This window comes from Mus caroli, unplaced genomic scaffold (genome assembly GCF_978045245.1).
Source record: "Mus caroli unplaced genomic scaffold, Mus_caroli_1 scaffold_20, whole genome shotgun sequence".
Classification (NCBI taxonomy): Eukaryota; Metazoa; Chordata; class Mammalia; order Rodentia; family Muridae; genus Mus; species Mus caroli.
The window spans coordinates 1,321,964-1,345,952 of record NW_028227275.1 but is presented as its reverse complement, the minus strand read 5'-3'; the positions used below and the strand labels follow the sequence as shown (position 1 = coordinate 1,345,952).

The 23,989-nt window shown below is 40.2% G+C and overlaps 1 protein-coding gene across 3 annotated transcripts in view; it reads right to left on the bottom strand.

The window, feature by feature from the left end:
- Window positions 1-22,041, bottom strand: part of Rab11fip2 (RAB11 family interacting protein 2) — a 39,837-nt gene extending 17,796 nt beyond the window's left edge. The window contains exons 1-3 of one of the 3 annotated variants that reach the window (XM_021152505.3): window positions 21,068-22,041; window positions 15,378-15,820; window positions 13,992-14,460 (exon numbers count right to left, since the gene is read on the bottom strand). In XM_021152505.3, coding sequence (XP_021008164.2) covers window positions 13,992-14,460; window positions 15,378-15,820; window positions 21,068-21,420 — 1,265 coding nt within the window. In that variant the 5' untranslated portion in view covers window positions 21,421-22,041. Of the gene's footprint in view, window positions 1-13,991; window positions 14,461-15,377; window positions 15,821-16,648; window positions 18,711-21,067 lie in introns of those variants that run through there. The other 2 variants (XM_021152504.3, XM_085834215.1) reach the window with 2 other exon arrangements.
- Window positions 22,042-23,989: the final 1,948 nt, after the last annotated feature.

Below are 23,989 nucleotides of genomic sequence, written 5' to 3'. Positions count from 1 at the left end.
AGCCTCTGGTTTAACTAGGAAGGCTTCAAGTGTTCAAGAACAGCCTGTAACAAGGGTACTGGCCCACAAGCACTCAAGGCTCTAGCCATCCCTGCAAAGCCTTCAAGCAAGGTTGTTCAACGTATAATTCTCAGAGCCTTTTTCTTGGTGACAAAAACCAGAGGCTCCTTTGCTAACCCTGCAGAAGCACAGCTATGAGAGCAATAGGTGAGTTCTACATGCTAAGTTCCCAGGCTGAAAAAAACAACCCTCAGGCATGCACAGTGACCAAGTTTGCCTCAACAGGATTATAGAACTTCATGTCTGTCTGAAGAGAATATAGTTTCCTATGGAAATACACACAGACATATGAACACTCTCGCTACAGACTATACATTATTCTATCCTGTTCAGCTTTTTCTTCTGCTTTTATATTATATGTATTGGTATTTTGCCTGCATGTATGTCTGTAAGGGTGTTAAATCACATGGAACTGGATTACAGACAGTTGAGCTGCCATGTGGTTGCTGGGAATTGAACCTGAGTCCTCTAGAAGAGCAGCTAGTGCTCTTAATCACTAAGCCAGTCTCTGGCCCAGTCGGCTTTTTCTAAATGTTTCATTTAGAAAACAGTGAAAATGCTGGTTCCTATGAGTCTAAAGACAACCACTAAAACCAATGCTAACATCTAAGTTTCTTATGCTACAATAACTTTGACACTTTTGAGTTTCTGTAAGTTTTATATTGAAAATTATACCACATGATGTTTTTTGTTCTGCTTTTTGTTTTCCCAGAATCTAGCATTTCACTTGAAATGTGCCTCACTGGTATCTTTGAGTTCCTTTGTCACTTCCTACTCAGGCCCAGGTGGCAATTTCCTGAGTTTTCCTAAATGGGATTTGAGCACTTCACTCCTGTCCTGACAAATACTCTCTAGAGAACTAGGTGCTAAAATCAAACTATGACATAAGTTCCCAGTGAGCCAGGCCCACCCCACCTCTAACCTCTGATAGTTTTAGACACAGTAGGTCCCTGAGAACCTTTAATGAGTTTTTCCCTCATCAAAGCCCTTTCCTATCCATTTTCATACAGCCATCCTTTGAGGCTGTTAAATCCCCCTTTCCATTATCCCCAGACTGACTAACTCTGCTCATTTAAACTTCTGTACTTTCTGTTGCTGATCTGACACAAGGTCTTGCTATGTAGCCCCAGATGGCCTCAAACTCATGATCCTCCTGTTCTGTCTTTCAAATGCTGAGATTTCACATGTACAGCACAAGGCCTCATCTAACCTGTAGCTTTTAATTCCAATAGCACTTCCCAACTGCGGACACTTCCACAGTTTTTTAATCTGCCTGCCTCACAGACAGACTCTGCCTTTTATGTAGCTGTTGTATCTCAGTAGCAATGAAGAGAGAACCATCATAACCAAATGATGAGCCAAGTAAGAATTTTTACCATCAAGTGTGAACAAAAGCACCTTTCTTTTGGAATTCTGCCTTGTGGTACTGTCTAAAGAAGCAGACCCACGGGGATAACATTTGAGACTTTGCTGATTCCTGTAAAATTTCTACCCATAAAAAAAGCATATTTCACATTCAATTTCTCATTTGATTTTTTTCTGTTCAATGAGAAATGCTTATTAATTCTAAAAACACAACAATGGCAGAACATAAAAATGTGTCATTTCTGTCACACTAGGAGATGGAGGGTCCTGAAAGAGTGAGCAGTACCTCACACTTCAGATCTGAGTGATAGGGCACACTGGGATTGCCATGGATTTTTTTAAGACAGGGGCTCTTTCCAAAGGGACTCTGGAATGTTGCAAATTCTTAATAAACATCCTTTATCCTTATTATTATGACAGCTAGAGCTGCCTTCTTTAATAAACTCTAATATGCCTTTCTTTTTTTTTTAAGTTTCGTTTTTTTAAACAATTTTGTATTAGATAGTTTCTTCATTTACATTTCAAATGCTATCTCCAAAGTCCCCCTGCCCTGCTCCCCAACCCACCCACTCCTGCTTCCTGGCCCTGGCATTCCCCCGTACTGGGGCATATAATCTTTGCAAGACCAAGGGCATCTCCTCCCAATGATGGCCAACTAGATTCTGTTACCTATGCAGCTAGAGACACGAGCTCTGGAAGTACTGGTTAGTTCATATTGTTGTTCTTCCTATAGGGCTGCAGACCCTTGGGTACTTTCTCTAGCTCCTCCATTCGGGGCCCTGTGTTCCATCCAACAGATGACTGTGAGCATCCACTTCTGTATTTGCCAGGCACTGGCTTAGCCTCACAAGAGACAGCTGTATCAGGGTCCTGTCAGCAATCTAATATGTCTTTTAAGCAAGGGGTATAGTCTACTAGAAGTACCTCTATCTGACTGGTTAGCACTGCTGTTTAGTGTTCTGTACGTCTGTAAGGTGAGATCATAGGCCGAGTGACCATTGCTGGGTCATGAGTCAGTACTGCCCTCAGCACTCTGCGTACCATGTTAATCTTGTACAATCAGGTTACCCTATTTGACAGTGAAAGGCTAATGTGAAAGGCCCAACAGCTTCTTACTAAAGATGTAAACCCAAACCTGAATCATAATTCTGAACTTGTACCTATCCCATATTCCATTTAAAATATTCTATGTTCATAGTACATTGTGAAACTCTTCACTGAAGAATCAAGTTATAACACTGAATCAAAGCATAAGTCATGTTCAGTGTGATTTTCATTTTTCATACTTTTAGACAATTCATTTCTCTGAAGATTAAAAAAGAAGAAACAATATAGAAAACCACATTTGTATGTCTCTGATAAACAAAATACATGACTGGCTAGACACTTTCTTTTTAGACCAAACTCCCTAACAACGTGTTCATTATGCCTAATGCTGAGCTGCAGCAGGGCACCTATTAAGTGTGTCTCTGGAAGCCTACAGTAGCAGGCATAGTTCCTCAGAAACCTACCAGGCAGAGAATGGCAGGCATGGAGTACAGCTCCCTAACTCTTGATAGAAAATAAATGGTGTGACCCCCCTCAGTTTTTAATAAACAACTAATAATATTATAAAACCACTATTTGGAAATTATTCCTTTGGAACCTATCAAATAACCCTTCTCCTATTTGCTTTACTTGTTTTGTTGTTTTTGAGACAAGGTCTCGTTTGGTAGCAGGCTGACCTTGAACTCATCATATCTTTGTGCCTCAGCTTCTTGAGTGTTAGAATATCAGGTGTGTACCATCACACATGGCTCTCTAACCACTTCCTATATGACCTTTATTACTGTTTACTAACACAGAGGTTTTTATGAACTAATTTCCAAACTTGCAAAGTCTATGTTCAGTGGTCAAATTCAAGGACAGAGACATTTCCCTTGAGGAAGCCTTTCCCCAGTTTTCAATATACTAAATTTCTCCTCTCCCTACCTTTGCAAATTTCCTGTACTTCTATAGAGCATACACTACTCTGTCTTGGTAACAGGTCATTTATTTTAGGTCCCATCCCAATGTTGGAGAACTGGGACCTTGGCACTGTGTAAACTACACTCTCAAACCTCCATTCCTAGCCTTACTGAAGCTTTATACATGCTTGAGAAACCATACAGAAAATCTGATCATCTAAACTTTAAGAAGACCAAACAATGGCTATTTAAATGGTATTAGTTTCTTCATCAGAAAGATATTGAAATGTAAAACAAGTATATAAAACACATTAAGACATTATTCAACATATAATTAACACTTAGCTACTTATTAATAATTATATAATAACATCAATATAATTCATCACTAAACAGTAGGTTCAAGGACACCTATGTCAAATGTTCAGACCATTTTACTAGAAATGGGTTAAATGAATACAGTAACAGTTTATTTATTTATTTTATATGTCACCACTGGATATTTAGACAATCTGGCTATAGTAGTTACTGCCATGAATTCATAATACATAAATACACTGCTGCAATTCAAAAAGAAAAGCTTTACCATCAATAAAGGAGAGCAGTACCAGACAGCCCACCTAGAAATGCCCTAGGCACAAAACCCAGAGGCCTGGAAAGGAGGCCTGCATAGAAGCCAATGAGGGCCATACAAACAAGAAGCAAGGTGATTCCCACAATGAAAGACTTACAGAAGTTTGAGAAGAAATCTGGAAAAGCCAGAAAAACCTTTTTATGTGCATAGTCATTATAATGGTAAGATGAAGACACTTTAAATGCACAAGTCTTTAAAGTTACTGAAATTTGCATTTTATGTTCAAAGAAGCCAGAGTATTCAAGTGTTGGAAAATAAATTTGTAAGAACTGTTACTGTGCCCATACTAGCTTGCTAGATTTAATTAAAAACACATAGTCCCTATCCTGAGAACAAACCTTAAACAGACAAGGAAACAGCTCATGATTAAAAAACAACAACAACAACAACAAAAAAAAAAAAAAAAAAAAAAAAAAACCCTAAAGCTAAAATCTCAAACCTCTCCTTCAAGACTAACACATTAAATCTGATTCAGAAACCACAGACCTAACATTGTTCTAGAAAACAAAACACTCACAGAAGATGAAAGAGTCTCAGCATGCATACCTGTGCATGTGTGTGTGTGTGTGTGTGTGTGCACCCATGGGTGTTGAAGGTCAACACTGGGTATCTTTCTCAATCTCCACTTTTATTTTTGAGATAAGATCTCTCACTGAATTGGCTAGACTGGCTTGCCCTCAAGTCCTGGGCATCTGTATCTGTTCCCAAGTGCTGGGCTCACAGGTGTGCATGCTGGGACTCTTTCATCTTCTGTGGGTGTGCTGGGGGTCTGAACCCAGTCCCTCACACTTGCATGGCAAATACTTTACCACCTGAACTATCTCCCTGGGCCAGGATGTATCTTAAATTTGACAAGATACAGCATCTTTTTAAAAAGCTGTTTTGTTTTCTATGCATGCACACACACATCATGACTTTGACTTCCACATGTATGCACACACACTTGGGAGATGTCATTAGACTTGTTCCTTTTCTTCTTTTTCCAATCCTTGGTCACTGTCTCACTCAAAGGCTGAAGAATACACAGAAGTGTTTCTCAAAGGATGCTCCCTTCTCCCGACCCTCAGCATCAAACCAACAGCAATAAAGCAGCTAATGTTCACAGCCTAACTGTGAACTAGTTATAACTAACTACTTATCCCCAGTCTCAGCTACCCTCTGCCCATTTCTCCCCACAGGCACTCCATGTTAGCTCCAGACTATTGTGTGGGTTAGCCTCTTGTCTCAGTATTAGGTTACAGGCATAGGCCAAAATATTCAACCTTCTAATGTTTTCTGGTCATGCTAGGGAATGAATCCCAGCACTTCCCACAGATTAGTCAAATATTCTGTCGTGGAGCTATACCCCAGTTACTGACTGTACCTATTCATACAACAATTTTCCTTAAATAATTCTTCCCCTTTAAGAGCAGCCAGTGCTCCTAACTAGTGAGCCATCTTTCCTGTCCCTTACCACATTCATTTCAAAATTAAAGAAAAGCCCTGGACATCTTACTGTAATACCAGCTATCAGAGACATCATACCACAAGACACCTTAAAATGCTCTGGAAGCCCAAGTACATTCACCTTTGCAGCAAGACAGCAAGTCACACCGCAGCAGCAGTAGCAGCAGCAGTGGGAAGCTATGAGCTCGCATCTGAACCACTAGCACAAAGCAGAGAAAGTGAAATGGAGTAGGGTGAGGCTTTAAGCTTTGAAATCCTGCCCCCAGTTACATATTTACTCCAATAATGCCTCACCACTGGAACTTCCCCCAAATAATATCATCAACAAAAGACTAAGTATTTAAGTATTTTAGCTGATGGGACATATTCTCACTTAAAACACCACTCTCCCTCACATAGAAAAATACTGAAAAAAAATGAAAATGATTCCAAAGCTAAAATTTAGAAACATATTCAGCTTGATGGCCTGCAGGAGCCATACTGAGACAGGTCATGCAATGTTAGAAACTCGTTAGATTTTAACCTTTGCCGGTACATTCAAGCTTTTCACACTGGGACACAAAGCCATCTACCAAGGACATGCTAAAGAACCACACAGTCTGTTAGAAACAACTCAAGAGCTTTTTACCTTTATGGGTTTGTGTCGGGCCACACTCACTGCTGTCCTCGGCCTATGTGACCTATGGCTACTAGTTGGATATACCTACCAGAATACAACAGTACTGTAAGAAAATGCTTGACTGGGAGTTTTCTGAATCAAAACTAGAGACAGTAATATCCAAGTTACACAGGAAATAACCAGACCAAGTCTTTGCAACTGGGAATGTCAGCTCTCAAATGTGAAATTGGCAGAGAGTTGAATGAAGAACCCTGGCTAGGATGTCCCCAGTGCAGTCTCCTCTGTGGCCAAAAGTCTGATATTTTAAAGTCAACAGAGGAGCAAGATGATCTAGAATAGGCAGCTTTAGACAAGAGGCCACAAATGAAAAGCATGCTTCACTGGTGGTGTTTAAAGTAACTGAGGCATACATAGTCTGTTCTTCTGAAGAATTTCCCTCTAACTACACAGCTCAGAACCCACATCAGCAAACATCATCCACCTGCATCCATAAGCTCTTCTACTTCCTGTTTACAAACAAATAATTCTCTCAATGTTACCTTAAACCCCAAAGCTTATGTACTGATTTATAAAAGTTAGCATGCTGGGATCACTGGAATAGAACCGTAACACTTTCCTCCTGGAGAGCTTCAGAGGACTTACAGGCTCTATCATGCATTTGGTCATATCGTAACGACCTGCTCTCTTTAACTATCAGACTCACCACGTGTTATCCTGTGTCCAGTGCTTAAGAGCTCGTTAATTACCTAAACTATATCTCGATAGGTCTTGTTAATTACCCGTCTCCTGTCTCAGAGGACCTTGTTAATAACTTGTACAGTCTCTCTAAAGAGGTCCTAACAACACATTAAAATTAAAGATGCTTTTCTTTTAGCACCTGTCAAGTGCTGTAAATTGAGAAATTTTCACATCAGTTTATTAGCCTACAGTAGTTTTTGTGGGTTTGTGGTAGGTATGTTTTCTTCCTTTTCTCTCACACATACTCTCTTTATAGCTTAATCTCTCATCTTACAAAAATAAAAACAACAAAAAAGACAAAACTTAGCAAAGTTTGTCTTTTTGTTACAGAGCTTTTTTTTTGTTTTCAATTTTAAAAACCATAAATATCAATTTGCATTAGAGAGTTAGCAAAGAATGGCATGGCTGGTATCTGCAAATTAACCCAATGGGAGATGCACCAATTAATGAGACCATAATAACGAGTCTAGGATGACGAAGGATAGAGAAGTTTCAAGTCGTCTCTGGGGAGTCATACACAAGTTCTCGTCAGTGCTGTGGGAACTAACCACACCCACACTCTCCCTCCCAGTCACTGTCACATGGGAACCCCACAAATCCCGGGCCACTCATGGAGTAAGGACTCCAAAAGTTTATATTCTCTATCTCATCAATGAGGCTACAGGTATTCTGCTACAGATAGCAAGCCATCTTTAGATGTACATGACAAATGCTAAATATCCCTACCAAAACAGACCTTATGCACAGTAGTAATTACAATGCTAAGGACTGCTTTAAATCTCTCTCTCTCTCTCTCTCTCTCTCACACACACACACACACACACACACACACACACACGTACATGCATGCGCGTACACACATCCACAGAAGGCATTGTAAAGGAAGATGTAACAACAAGGAACAACTAGGAATAAGATTATTTCTTTAGGACTACTGTTGTTTCTTTTTTTTTTTTTCAAATAAAAAATGTAATCTTACATTAACAGTCTTTTTACAGGCATATTATAGCTTTCTGATAATGGGTACAAGCAACAGTTTATGGTGATTTTTGGACAGTGTGAATTAGGCACACATTCAGGGTAACTAATTTTTGGTAGTTCCTAAGACTGATGTGACTCGATCATACACAGGAAGTAACTAGTTCCCCAAAAGGAAAAGGTATACTGTCAACTGAAACTGGAAAATATTAGTGATAAATATGTCTTCATCTTAGATAATATTTCTATACTATCCTAAAAAATATCTGGTCTAAGCTTATTGGCTAGGTAGATCACGGGAAGGCTAGAAGACACAGGAAAGGCTAGAAGGACCTTTGATGACCAAATACATGTGAAATATCTGACCTAATAAAATAAAAGATCCTAGGAGTAAAACATAAAGCTCACTACCAAGTTTCTGTACAGCAACAGATCAAGGGCTTCTAGTGCTTAGAGCTGCAATAAAGCAGAAAGGAAGGAAAACACGTTTTCTGTGCCAGTCACTGTTTCCAAGACAAACACAAAATGCCTTGAGTTATTTCTTGTGCTCGGACTTCAACAGCTCTTCACATGAAAGAGGTTTTTATTATTTTTAAAAGCTTAAAGTGCCATCCTGGTGGTATAGGTCCATAAATTCAAGGTCCAGCCTGGTCTGCAGTGAGTTCAATGCCACCCTGAGCAACCTAGTGAGACTTCTCTGTCTCACAATGAAAAGGAGAAAGAGGGCTGAGGACAGTGTTCTGTGGTAGAACACCTGCCTAGGATGTGAGAAGAGACAGGTCTGCTGGTTTATTTTGATTTTTAAGCAAGACAGACATTAACTTTCTTCATGTGGTTAAAGACTTCCCATAACTGGATGGAGGTATGACACTTTCCAGACCTCCTTAGGAAAACGCACATCATGAGGTATACGCACCACTGCTTTAATGGACTAAGCATGCTTTTTGAATCACTCATTACAACTGTTGCCATGGCCAACAATTCACCCATATACCATAAACACCAGTCACAGCTCAGCCTTGTCCTCATACACCAACATAGGGAATCTCCTATTGTCTGTTTTAGCCAAGCTGTTTTCCCTGCTGTGTTATCTATCTTAGGGGTCCATTTAAATCTGAGTTTATCAGCTTAACTCTTGACTCCCAGTTGTTAAAAACTGACTATGTATGACTACAGAGATACAATTTAGATCAGTAAGTTTTAAACCAAACTAGTCATCAATGGGGAGTTTTGAAACACTGATTTTCTTCAAGGCATGCTGATGAAAAGCTTTACACTTCATCTGACGGGAGGTCCAACAAACCACAGCTTAAAAATAAAACAAAATAGGAACCAATGCTGACCAACCAGGAACAAGCATCTGATGGCAATTCCAACTTATCTATCAGAACAAATCCAATGGAGGGAAACACCAGGACTCTACGACAGAGAGCATGAGTTCTTGGTATTCTGACACTCCCTCCTGCCTGATCCCAGTAAAGGAAGATGGCATATGGTTTACAGCACCTTGGGTAGAGGCAGAGAAACTCACTAATGAAATGTCCCAAGATGAGTAGGGAGCCTCAGCAAAAAGAGAAGTTGGGTAGTAAGAAAAGGCTAAAATATGACAAACCTTAGCATTTACAACATGTCTAATTCAGAGTTGCTGTCTGGACCCACACTTCATAAGCATTTCTGACCTGAACTTTCTTCAACTGAACAAAAGGTATTTTAACCCACATGGGAACACCTTAGTCACTTAGTTCTGGGAGCATCTATCTTTCCAACTGGTTGTTTCAGGTTTCTTGCTCTTCTGAGAGCCAGGCTAATCTCCACTCAGCCAGTGTGAAGGTGAGCTCACTGTTTCTGGAAAACATCAAGTCTGGTGTAGTACCTGTAACCCCACAATGATGAGGCTGAGATTGAAGCAATAGAATCTTTAGTTTGAGGATATGGGGAAAGTATGGAGGAAAAATTGGCTCTGTAGGTCATCAGTTGCTGACACTATTCAACTTATTCATTCTAGAACCAAACATCCACCTGAAGATGAGAATGGTGGTAATCCAACCAAGTGTCATTTGAAGAAACAGTCAACAAGCCATAAGGCTTCTTTGGACAATCCCTTGTCTAAGCGTGGAGGAAGAGGCAATGGGGGCAAGCACAAGAGCAGAGAGGAAGCTCACACCAGCTCTGTACTGAGCCACAGTCCCATGCTCTACTACAGAAAGCACAAAAAAATGGAGGCTATGAAAGTGGTCAGGTATAATCTCAATGCTTAGAACACTCAGAGAGAGGAGCTCAAACCCAGCCAGTCCTATAACACCCAGTGAGACGCTTTCTAAACAGCACTGACAGGATGAATATATCTGCCCATTTCCACTCTTCAGATCATTTATAATCTGCTTTTTAAAAGCAATTATTCTAAATAGCCTTTAAAAAAAAATCCTAACCCTGAAGGCATGTCTGCTTCTAGAAAATGGTATTCTGCCAGTACAGAAAAGCGTTGCTTTACAATTAAGAAGACATAACACAAATTAGTATTTGAGCCTGTTGATAAAAAATAAAATATATACATGTCTCTGACTTTTGTCAACAAAAGGCAAGAGGAACAATTCTGAAGCACAAACAATACCATCTGACATTTTCCTATAAACGACATGAGTTCCAACTATAGTTTCATGCTCAGGAGCAGTGGGACACTGAGAGAGAGCAAGAGCTACATGGTGTCCAGAGTGTCAGGAGACACTCGACTGGTGTCTTTCACTTACACAATGCTGTATACCAAACCAACTCAGTTTCCTTCTGAGCACACACAACTAAACCCAATTTCTTAACAGTTTGCAGTAAGGATGAAACCTGATTGAACTCTGGCCAAAGAGACATATGTAGACACCTGACTCCAGCCCTGGCACGTGACAAACGATCTATGCCAGATGATCCTCACCTCTCCCTGTGTGAAATAACAGTGGTGCCAGTGTAAGAAGGAAAAGGCCTGGTTCCAGAGAAACTGTGTGAGGCTGAGCACCTATTTACTCTGTTCCTCTCTCAATGAGGTCTTGTACAAAGCCATTGAGACCTAGAGTCACTGCAAGTTGATAACCTAGCTTACCTGCCATGTAGACACTAGAAATGGCTGCTTATGTCAAAATCTTAAGTATCAGTGTAAAACTCAGCTTTTTAAATTAGTACTGGAAACTTGCACACACTAGACAAGTACCTTTACCAATGAAGTACATCCTTGCTCATTTATTTAACATTTTCAATTATGAAATAGGATCTTAAAAGTTGCCCAGGCTGCCACAAGCTCCCGAGTGCTGGCTAACAGGTGTATATTGACTCACCTGATCACTCTCTCAGATTTTAAAATAAAAATGTACATATCAACATTCTTGGATCTATTTTCAATATATCAGGGAGATCTGCACTGTTAACACTGGGCTGAAAGCAGGAGACAGGCATAATGAGAAGAACATTGTTATCTTGTTTATGTTCAAGATCTGTAATGTGGTCTGCCTTTCAAAAAGCATGCAGGAGATTAAGGTAAAAAAGATGAATGAAATTACTCATGACAGTGGAAGGAAAAGGTAACTAAGCTGCTGGTGCACAATGCATGCTCCTTCAGAGGATTAGACTGTATCAGAAAGCACACTGAGCTTGGGAAGCCACTACTCTCTAGCAGAGTGGGAAAGGCTTCAAGGAAGCAGAGCAGGTCAGCAGGAAGAATACTGTTAGAGTGAAACTCAGAGAGGAGCCATGCATCCTGCTGATGCAGGCAGCCTGACTAATTTCCTCATCAGTTTCCCACAAGACTATAGGAATGACTCCAAGATGCAAAATAAAGTGTATTTTGTAGTTTCCAATGTGCCTTTTCCTTGGGCAGATGATACATATACAAACGCTAAAAACTTTAACTTCTAATAATTTTGTTCTTAGTGACAGAAAATAGAGGAATATAAAGAAAATTCTCCAGTTCTAGTGACATGCTTAGTTACTTAGAGGCCAGACATGGTTCCTGTGCTCCTGCAATCACAGGCATGTCAACTCACACACCAGCTTCTCGGCAATGGACTGTGCTTTAAGTTGACACCGTAGTCTCAAAACCATGGGTCACAAGAGTCCAGGAGCTCTCTAAGTAGGTTTTACTTAACATACTGGGAAAAAATTCTGTTCTGCGTCTTAACTGGAGACACCCATTAACTACAAATGTTCTAGTTTACCAGAAAGATGACTTGTGACAGAAACTTCCAGGAATGCACGTTCTGTCCCCATACCTGGAGCTTCATAAATACAAAGAAAAAGTCTTAAGTTCTAAAAAAAGTTTCTTATATACTTGTAACCATAGGATTTATAATACAACCTTGATTTTGATAGTAGTGTTAATATTAAAGTGGAACAAAATGAAGCTGAAATCTAGTGCAGGCCATCTCCCTGTTAAAGCCACAGAGGCCCACAGCTTGAGGACAGTTATTTTTCATATTATTTGTATTGTATTATTTTAAAACTAGTTCCCTTTTTTTCCTGCTTTTCACTGACTCTAAAATTACCTAGTTTAGCCAATCTCTAAGTTACCTTGAACAGTTGTTTTCAGTAATCTCCTGCAAAAAAATGAAAGTGTTCAGAAAGGGAGGGGCACGCTCTTATTTAGCTTGTACTTGAGAGCTGATGAAATAGAGACACATGAAGAAGTACCTCTGTGTCAGGACAGCACAAAATAAATTTTATTTCTCTGAAGTATAGTCTATAGACAAAACTGAATGAATTTTTTTCTAAAACTACAGCAAATTCCCATCTAATAATAAAGAAAACAAACAGAAAATGAGCATTTCCCTCTGGAAATTTTAAGAGTATTTTTAAACATAGCATAGAAGATAAACATTCAAGGGTGGGCACTACATTCATGATGGAGAGGCCTAAGAGAAAAGTGTACCCAGGTGGCTGTTAATGCTCCATCTTCTGTCTGTACTGGGACAAAACAAAAAGCCCCAATTTTAAAGAAAAGGATATATAAGACATCAATTGGTCACCTGTCCCTTACCCAGTATTTCTGGGACCCAAGGTGGTTCAGTTTGGTTTTAGAATTTTAGAATATCAGCATTGACTTTCCATGTAAAAATTCCAAATCTGAAAAATTCCAAATCTGAAGTTCAAGGTTCTACCCACGATGAAAGCATTAATAATGAGACACTACTTCTACATAAAAGTGGATCGGGTTTCAAGTGAAGGATACTCAGCCTGAAGCAGTGACCATCTATTGGATCCCCGCTTGGTGCCTGGCTTTGTACTGTGTGCTTCATGTGTGTGTCACTTAGCCTCACTACATCCTACAAACTACGTATATCCTCTTTGCTTCAGAGATGTAGATGCTGAGGTCTAGAGAGGTCACAGTACTCCACAGTCAGGATTCCCACCCAGGTCTGTATATTACACAGGACACTCAGCCTCTACTGTATTTCTCTACAATTACTTAAAAACTTCATGGTCATCTTCATCTTTGCTTGAGGTTCCTTAAGCAGGTCCTCTATCACTCACAACTGCAGAAACTCTGATTTTAATGCTGTGAAGTAAGCAGCCATATACACAGAAGGACCCAAAGCTTCAAAACTCCAACTTTCATCAGCTGATTGTACCCATGGCTACTTGTCACCCAGGGCTCTGGTTAGGGTACAGACAGTACCCCCAAGGGTCACTGGATTCAAGAAGACATTCATGTATTCATGAATAAAAGTTATTTCTGATCAGCCATCTAATAAAGACAGTTAACATCTTTTATGACAACATTAGTACTTCAGCATTTGCTAAATAGCACCATGCTGACTGCTCCTGGCTCGCTGGCGCTCTCCTGACAAGCCCATGATTTAATCCCTGGGAAGCACCTAGAAATATATTTCTGGATTGAATTCATGCCCATGGTCTATTCACTTTCACTGGGTCTCATCAAATACCATGCTGTTTTCTCCAAGAACTATGGTGGGTTTCTGGCTCCCATAGGTAGGAGCAGACTGGGGTAGAAAGGAAAAAGCCTTTGGTCTTCTAAGGTAAAACATTCAATTCCAAGGGCACATGCAAACAGCAATGTTTAGGTCTATGATGGATTGTTTTATTTAAAAAGATAAAAATAAATAAGTAAATAAAAAGAACATAAAATATTCATGCATCTAAAAGGAATACTTATTACTTTCAAGTACAAGGTCCCCCAAACGGCACATGCTCCTCCTGGTGAGCTTACCTTGAAGATGGCATTATAGTTGAAGCCCTGAATTTTGCTGTAAACGGGTTAGTTGACTCATATTCAAAATAGTCCTGCCGGTTTTCACTAAAAGCACTAGGTGATTTCAAGTCACATGGGCTATCAGATCCACCATTGTTCAGCTTGTCAGATCTCCTGCTATCTCTCTTGCCAGTCACTCTTTCAAAGAGGCTCACCTTCTCCCTTTTCTCTCTCTTACTTTCTTTCCTGACTTCAATTGGTTTTGAGAATAAATTCATGCTGCTGTCCCATGGCTCACTGCTTTCTTCAAATGGATTCTTCTTCCTTGGCAGTGTTGCAAATTTTTGGGGTAATGAAGCAGTCACATTTGTAAATGGGTCACTCTGTCTTCCAAAAGAGTGTTCACCTTCATCCACAATGCTGCCAGGTTGGTTCAATTTAGAAGTATCAAAGCTTAGTGTTCGTCTGTGTGGAGACTTGAGACTTCCTACAAACATTTTTTCCCATTAGTAGGTGATGGGTGACATATGCTGTTACACTATCTGATACATTCTGCTGCTTCAGAATGAGGACAATTAACTAAAGATATCAACCCTCAAAATAATCAAAACAATCTTAAAATTAGGTAAGGGGTATTATAAGTAGATGTGCTATGATAGTATATTTTTAGACAATTATATTACTATCTTCTTTGGCTCAGAACCAATCACATGAGAAAAGTGTAAAATCCATCCAAAGGGCCTGCTCTCACAATCATACTGAAAAGTCTTAAACTTTTCCACCATTAGAATCCAATTTTGTTTCCTCTGAATATAGAAATTTTTCTAGAAACACTTGGATGGAATGGAATATATGCTGCCGGCTTTTTTTCCTCTTTGGTGTGTACATGGATATTTGTAGAGGCCAGAGGCCAACCAACACTGGCATTCCTCAAGAACTACCCATTTGATTTTGAGACAAAATCTCTTACTGGTGTGGAATTTCCCAAGTGGTCTTAGCTGACTGGCCAGGAAGCCCCGGGCAACCACCTGTCTCTACCTCCTCCACTCCTGTCTTACTTTCTCAATGTGCATTTGGGGTATCTAAGGAACTCCTCAGATCCTCATGCTTTCAAGGTAAGCACTTTGCCAACCAATTCCTGCTGCAAGCTTTTGAAATGGAGAAATGATAGCAGAAAAAAAGAGGCCAGGCCAAGAAAGAAAACTAGGATTCATTTCACTACCACATACAACAAAAATATAGATAACAAGCAAGCATGTCTCCAGTGAATTTATCAATTAGGTATTGGGAGGTACTCAATCAATCAATGACTGGCTTTAGAAACACTACTTTTCATTTTCTATCTTTAGAAGTTACACTACATAAACTAGGAGAGAGGAAGAAAGGAAATGAGGCTCCACTTACCACTTTCTGGAACAACTCCAAAGGAATCTATCTGGCGACTGAGAAGATGTGTTGGACCCACAGTGCTGGACTTCAGCTTCTCAGAAGATAAGTGGGACCCAGTTAAATCAGACATCGAATGGGCAGAAGAGAGCCGCTGAGGACCCAAAAGAAAAGGCTTTTTTGGTTTGGATTTCATCTGCATTTCACCACTTGAAAACTCAGGATTGGCATCAGGCATGTGAGTGCTCGGAACGATGGCAGAGGACGTATCAGAAAACACCCCGTCGCTTTTCCTCCCTTTCATCTTATCTTTTAACTTTGCAAAAGGTGATCTCGTCTTGTCCTTCATTGACAAGTCAAACATGCTTGCTGTCATGTTGTTCCTCATAAATTGAATATTGACCTTTATCTCACCCCTGTTTTTTATTCTTTTTCCTTGTTTGGATTCTAATCTAAACCACCTTAAAAAGAAGAAAAAAGTTGGTTGTAACAAATAATGATGGCAGTGAGCATTGTTATATCCAGGCAGCATTTAAGTAAAGTGACCATACATCTGTCTACAAACTGAATGAAAACCAGTCAGCTATAGGCTTCTAGTTTTACTCACTGTTTAAAAAGAAAGCAAATCAAGCCAACAAATGGTCTGATTTCTGCAGAGTGACACACACCACAGGCGTGAGTCTGTGGAGGGGATGGGAAGCATTTTAGATAAACCTTCCCCTCATAATTCAAAATTCATCATCAAAAATTCTTATCAACAATAGCTAATTATGTTTCCATATAGGACAAGTGTTACTAATGGCCTAAGGGCATGCTTAATATTCAAAGATACTGAGCCAGAAACTTTGAAAATAATTTATCACTTCTAATTATTTCTGAGTACCATAAAATGACAAATAATGATCACATTTAAATAAAATATTTAGTCCCCATCCAAAAATATAATTTATATAAGTAATAAAAGAATTTTATTATTTTATTAATTTTATTAATGGGTATAGTACATAGTTTGTTAAATAAGTACCGTTACTTATGTTTATATAAAATGGATCTAACCCTTTTCCTGAATATGTAAAATGAGTAAAATGTAAGAAGTGATAAACAATAAATCTTGTGAAGTTTTCAAAGAATAAAAAGCTCAAATGATTCCTGCCAGAAAGCTATTGACTGTGAAATAAAAAGGACTTTACAAACAAAACCAGATCCCAGCTTTCAGGCACTTCTTGCATCATGTTGCCAATTTTTAAGTGAACTATATAAGAAGCAGGGCTTGTTTTGGTTTTACTTACAGTATTTTTATCCATATGAAATTCTCCAGTTGATGATGCCACAGGTAGTTACTCTACAGGGCAAACAACCCAAACCTGCAGCATGCAGCCATAATGCTTTCACATCATTTAGTGATGGGGTCTGAGCCCTGTTTATGTAGACATGCTGTTATTTAAATACAGATCTAGTTGAGTGTAGAGAGTTATCTTAGCCTCAGGGCAACTCTGACCAGATTTTATATCACTTCTTGTTGTTTGCCAACAGGATAGCTAAAAGATTTACTATACATCAAGCGAAAGAAGGGCATACAAGAGAGATAGACAGCTGGTGCACAATCTATATCAGCTCCATGATGGTGCCTTGTTTCTTTGATAAACTGAAATGATTTGATCAATTAAGACATATCATACTGATACCAAAACAAGCATTTTCTTACCACAGAATATTTTATCAGAGAATGAATATTTTATGACCCTAAACTAAGAAAAAGTTAGGAGATAAATCTAACCAGGCTTATGAGTAAGAAATGACAGTCATGAACTGTGGAATGGAGACCAGCAAGCAATACAAACATGAGCTCTCTGAATACCTCCAAGTGACACAAAGCCACACATCAACTTAGGGATTTGGGAAACAGCCATTTTCAATGGCCTGAGAGATACTTCTGATGGGTGATACCTGAGAAATACTCAAAAATCTATATGAAAAATGAGCAAACGCTCTTTGTATAAATTCACATGCCTCCCCGAACAAGCAACAACAAAAAAGGACATGTAGAGTTTATAACAACTTGATAAAAGCCAATTGGAAGAAAATATATCCCAAAATGGAAGTGGGTGAAGATGGCCAAAATTCAGTATTTGAAATAAGAACCCATGAATTATGTCGTCAACACTCTTACTTTGGTGATGAAGAAACTGAGGCAAGGAGAAGGCAAGCCATTTCCCCAAGTCAGATGGGAGCCAATGAGGAAAGCATCTAAAGCTGATGAGAAACATCTGCAGGGAAATAGAAACCCTTCCTTACTCAGGAAGCACATGTGTTAATAAGGTTGGCCACATGGCTGCCACACACCACAGAACTCTGTACTTAACCAGAAAGCACGGAGGTAGAAAGGGGTGTCCACACTCTCCTCTCCTTCTCTCAGAGAGGGGGTTGGGGGGGAGGAAGAGGGAGAGGGAGAGGAGGAGGAGGGAGAGCACAAACTCCTTTAGGACAGAGTGTTTTACACTAAAAACTCACTTCTTTATTTCTAAACCATCTTCATAAAATCAGCAAGATTCAGCTCCAAACATGAGTGCTCTGTAACATTTTAGTTTTAGTAGGAAACTCTAAACACCTATGCAAGCTTTAAAGAATAAAGCAACAATACATTTGAATCAAAGTGTAAAAAATATTAATTTTCCTCCCCTCCCCCATAAAAACAACAACCAAAACAAAACCCTGCAAAGAACTCTGATAAACACACTGATTTATAGAGTAGCCTGACAAGTAACTTTAGCTGTTCTGTTTTGAAACCGATCTTAATGAGAACGTCAAGAATCCTGAAATAGTGTTTGTTTTCCCAGGCTTCAAAGGGACAAATGAAGACACAGCACTTGGGAGTTGTTGGATTAATGCCGATTCTTTTCCACCTCTGGAGTGCTAGGCTGAAATGGTATATGGCTTCTGTTCAATTTTCAGTGGGCACAGGTCCATGTCCAAACTACCACACATGTGGGAATGATTCCCAAGCAATTGGTGCTGTGTGGTCAGAAATGGGACAAGCCTGGCAATAAGAAGGCCAGAGGCCAGGAGGCAGGTGCAATGCACGCGTTGCACGCACACACACACACACACACACACACATACACAGACACAAACACATCTATAAATGTGCGAGTCTCATCTAACTCTAGATTCTCTATTATTAATTTTTGAGAGCATTGAAAGAAAAAGAACATCACCTATTTGGATTATTAAAACAAAATCAATGGATATTACATAACAGCATCAATGATTTTCCCATTCTATTATTAAACACTGTGTTATTTGCTTAAATCTCATGCCAGAACCAACCCAGACATCTATTAAAGAAGGCTAATGCAAAAGTTCTCTTTGTGCTCAAAGGATTTGGCTTGGGGCCTCCCCATACCCCTCCTTTAAAAAGAAATAATAAAATTATATATATTATACACACACACACACACACTATATATATATATATATATATATATATATATATTCAAAGTAGAAAATAGGTTAAAATAATAGTTTTAAGCACGATACTTTTTGCCTCTTATGACACAACTGGAAGACAAGATGTAAACACTTGTCGTTTTCACTGTCAAAAGTACAAAGCGTCACACCCAGCAGTTTCGTGGGACATCTCAATCAGCTGGTAGCCTTCATCACTCATTCCACTTTTCCAAAAAGCACTTGGGAATATGCTGACAAGGGCTAGCAATGCGCAGAATATTAAATACCTTTCTTTTAATACACTGGTGGCTCAAGTCTGTCTCTTACTGTGCCACATGTGCAGCTGGGTTGGAAAAAGGAAGCTATTAAATATATTAAAAATCTAGAAATATTACCAATAAAGATACCTCATCAAATACACAGTTCCCATTTAGTCACCCGCACAAAACAGTAAGGGTTTAATAACATGAAAATCTCTTTGTGTGCAGTAACATCGCAAACCCTGTTGATAGCATTTCAAAGTATCTCCCCTCCAAAAGCTGTCCTTGATTTTATAGACAGACTACACTGTTAGAGTATTGTTCATGGTCGAGTTTATTGTAACTGCAAAGCTGCCAAAGGCGGAAATAAAACAAGAAATTTTTAAAGGGCTACTTCGTTCTCAGCATCTTTGGATCTACACTTGGGCCTACTTAAATTTGGGAATTTACGTTCGAGTGGTCTGCAGTATATTACCATTAATATTAAAAGTACTTTTTAAAGCACGGCAAAAAAAAAAAAAAAAAAAAAAAAAAAAAAAAAAAACCCTGAAACTGTAGATGCTCAAAACCTCACAGTCAAAACACTTAAAGGTTATACAGTAGATCATTTCATAGTGACAATTTGGGACAAATTATTTGGTTATTATCATTTGTTCATTTTAAATCTGATGAAGAATCCCTCAGAAGAAATAACATGCTGTTAAGTATCAGGAAATTTAAAAATCATTAAATATACAACTTAAACTTCTTCTCCTCCCCCCCATCCTATAATATTTACCTATTTTTTTCTTCTTGCATTTCTAGTATTTTTTTTGTTACATACACTAAATCTTAGGTAAAGACTTTATTCAAAACAAAAACAATTCTTATTAAATGAAGGTTGCTACCAGGTTTTACAAAGGAAATAAAGACAGATAAAAGATCACTATACTTATAAGAAATTAATGTGAGCTTAAAATTATCATTGCAAAAATAGTGCTCTAAAGGGTAGGTAGATGAACATGCATCAGGACTGGGTTTTGTTCTTTATTTTTAAAGGCTACTTGGGAAAAGTGCAGTCCTCTGATGAGTTTCCTCAACCCTCTTTTCACAAACTCCAGCCGTCTCAATGAGCCTTCAGGCCCATTACAGGCTCTGCGTGTAAGGTAAGCGTGGACAAGCATGTAAGCTAAAGGCAGGACAGCAGACCTACCTTTCCAAAGATGCTACTTGTTTCAACTTAGCACATAACATACTAGGGTTGATTTGCATTTTGATTCCTTAAATTAAGTATATCTAACTTAGGCTAGAAAGTTCTACTTCAAAAGCCATGTTTTCATCGAAAAAGTCATTAAATCACTGCATCACAAGACTGTAATCACTGTCTCTGATCTTACACAACAGCTTTGCTGAACTAATTCTTCAGTAAACAATAGCTCCACTATACTGTAAATTCAAAGGGAAAATGTCAGTAGGCTCAAGACTGAAGATGTCTGTGCAGACTTCCAAAACTTTTTTTCTTTTAACAACTTTCTACCCTATCAAGAAGTACTGACCCTGAAAACTGGTAGAGCAAAATTAAAGGCCAACTGTTTCCAATGCTGAAATAAAGAGTTCTAAGCCTAGTAACTTATCTTTTGACACCCTTTACTAGTAATTTATTTTTTAACAGTGCTCAACAAACATAGACCTAATGGTATGCATATATTTAATTTTCTGGTTTTCCAGTTCATGCTCTAGGCCTCTTATAAAAAGTATTAAAACCCAGTGCAAAATATTCCACTGTTTAAGAGCTCTTTACCTCACACAGAAATGAGAAAAAAAATGGTTTATTAATCAATTCATTTAAAAAAAAAAAACAGAGCAAAGACTATTTTCCCTTCAAAGTCATGCAAAGAGAAGTGCTTAATACTGGATCCTATTTCAATTCCAAAGACCAATGCCTCAAATATACTATGTTCAAGAACAGCAAATCCATATATCTTTAAGTACCCAAAATTCAAAATAAATTATATAACTTACTCTGTTTTCCTTCTTTGTTTGTCCTCAAAGATGTCATTGAGATTGATTGCCACCTGCCCTAAAAATTTATCCAGTCCCACCAGGGACCTGTGCATCACTATAAGAAAAAGAATGTATTTCTCCGGACTACCCTGCATGAGCAACCCCGGCAGCTCAAAGGAGGCCTCCTCCTTCCAGACCGGCTCCAGGGTTTTCTCCGCTACGGATGTAGAATACTTCTCTTTGCCCAACTGAATTATGGTGTATGTGTCATTGGTACCACTTTTGCCTTTTGGCTTCAGATCTTTAGCTTGGAGCACTGTGACCTGCACGTGGGTTGGAAACCACTTTTGGGCTTGCTCAGACAGCATCATTCTGGGTTTTTTGTTTTGTTTTGTTTTGTTTATCGGTTTTGGTTTTTTTGTTGTTGTTTTTTTTGTTTTCTCTGCGCAGAGTTCAGAAGCGCAGGCAGCGCCCCTCCCGCGGGGAGAGCCCCGTACCCTGATCACTGCATCCTTAAGGGCACTTCAGTGAGCTGGGCAGTCAGGGCTGCCGCGAGGTCCCTAAAGGCTGCTGTCAGGAGGACCGGTAGGGAGGCCGCCGCCGCTGCTGGGGTCCCTTTCTTCCGTAGAAGCACAGGGGCCCACATCACCTCCGCGCCTTCCGGGCCTCCGCGCGCAGCCCCGCGCCCCGCGTCGCCGCTATCCTGGAACCTGCGCCCCTAGGGCCAGGCCTCCGCCCCGCGCGGCCCGGCTCCTCCTCCGACCCGGCTGATACGAACCGTCGACGGCCGCGGGGCCTGGCTCCCTCCGCCCGCCCGCGCGGCCTCGCCTCGGCTCCTCCCCCCAAGAGTGGCGCAGGCCTGGGCGAGCGGGGCGGAAGCGGCCGACCTGGACCGGTGTCGGAGGGACGCGGAGCGCGGGTGGCAAACCGAGGCCGGGCGGCGGCACCGGGTGAGGCCTGGCCAGCGACCCGCGGCTCCTATCGCCCGGCGCGCGGCGGCCGCGCCACTTCCGGGTTGGCCGTCTCCATGTTGAGCGGGGCTGCGCGAGGGGCGGGGCCGGGCGGGGTTGGGGGTCAGCGCCTCCCTGGTTGCCTTGACGACGGGGCGCGCGGTGCGGGACGCGGAGGCTGGGATGCGCGCGCTGGACCGTGGGTGCTGAGGTTCCAACCTGTCGGTTGCAGCGTTCTGGGGAAACTGTGAGCCCGCAGAGGCCGACAAGGGGTTCTGGGAGGCGGCACTGGGCCCTATACACCGCCCGCACTTGGGAGAGAACCGGTTTCCATCTTAGAAGGCAGGAATCATCAGTTCCAGCTGTGTGTTCAGTCCTAGCTGGGCTCTGGTGTCCTTTAATGGTGGTAGTTCTTCTTGAGTGACAGTTCAGACTTCGTCCAACCGTTCTCCGTCATCTTGAAGAGGAAACCTTCAACTGACTAAAGGGACCTCCTCCTGAGCACAGACCAAAAGTGAAGGATGCAGATAGATTCCAAAGCTTAATAAAGATTCCCTTGCTTAATAAAGATCATAGACGCTTTGGGATGGCGTCAGAAGACCAGGCCCCCATGCCTGCCACCATAATTCTACGGAACTATTTAGTCTTCCCCCCCCCCTTTCTAAATTGTGTGTATGGCGTCCAAGTCAAAAGCATTCGCTGAGGGCTCACTCTCAAGTCCTCCAGGAATCCAAACCCCAACTTCATGGCCAGAGAGGACAGGAGCACTATCTCTGCTTTTCAGTCTCAGGAGATGCATTACTACCTCTGTTGACTTTATTTCCGTCCATGTCTTCCTAGGAAAGTTCTGAAGCTCTTTGGACTGCACTTCCTGGCAGCACATCCAACCTGCGGCCAACAATAGCTATGAATGAGGCCAAACCCAACCTTAAATGCTATGAGAGTATTTAACTGCATTGTGCTTTTCTTCAGGGAGAACTTTGTAGACAGACAACAGCTCTCGAAGCAATGTCAAAAGATTAGACATCCCTGAAGGACTTCAGAGAACTAAGCATTAAGCAGACATGCTAACCAATCTGTTGACTGACTAAATGCTTTTCTCCCTTTATGGGACTAATTTTGAGAATAAATATGATAGATAGGAATGTGCTTTATCCAACTTAAAATGGTCATAAACTATAAGGTATTGTGTTTATTATTATCGGGCAGGTTTTAAAACTTCTGTTATACAAGCTGAGTTTCCATCCCGGGGAGACAGTGTTTGAAAAGGCCATGTGTGCAAAGCAGAACAAAATCATCACACTGCGCGCATAGCATCTGGATCCCAGAGCTGGCAGTTGTCAACTCTAAAGAAAAAATATTTTCAGGGATCTGTAAAGAGTACATTGGAGCAGTCAGTGGTGGAATTTCACCAGCATCTCTAGAGAGAAATAATTTGACACCTGAAACTTGTAGAGAAACAAAATAAGTGTTTTGAAATCCAATTTAAGCCTAGTTTTATAAACTGCATTTCAAAGGTTTCACATTTCTATTAGAGGTTGTAATTAAACAATAGGCAATTATAATAATGGATTGTGTTTTTAAAGCACTTACGGTGTTTGCTAAGCTTTATTAATGGTTATAAACTTGTTTACAAGTATCATTTCCCTCATTGTTGAAATGCAGCCATTTCTAGGGTGGAAGTTGGCTACAGCAGTCCACAGCAACGCAATAACAGGCTCCAACACAATACAGAAAATGCTCTAAATTCAAGAGATGACAATTGATATTGCTATCCTCTCTTTTATCACACCTAAATTTGAGTTTTTTCAAAACTTAGCTAGAGCCAAAATTGTTTAATATTGCTGAGTAGAAAGATAGGAAATCGTGACATAATAGTTTTAAGTCAGAATAAGAAAACAGCATCTTTTTGCTCATGGGAACCAAATGAACACACAAACCATAAGAGCCAAAGAAAGTCTAGAATTGCATTATAAAAAAGAAGTAATTT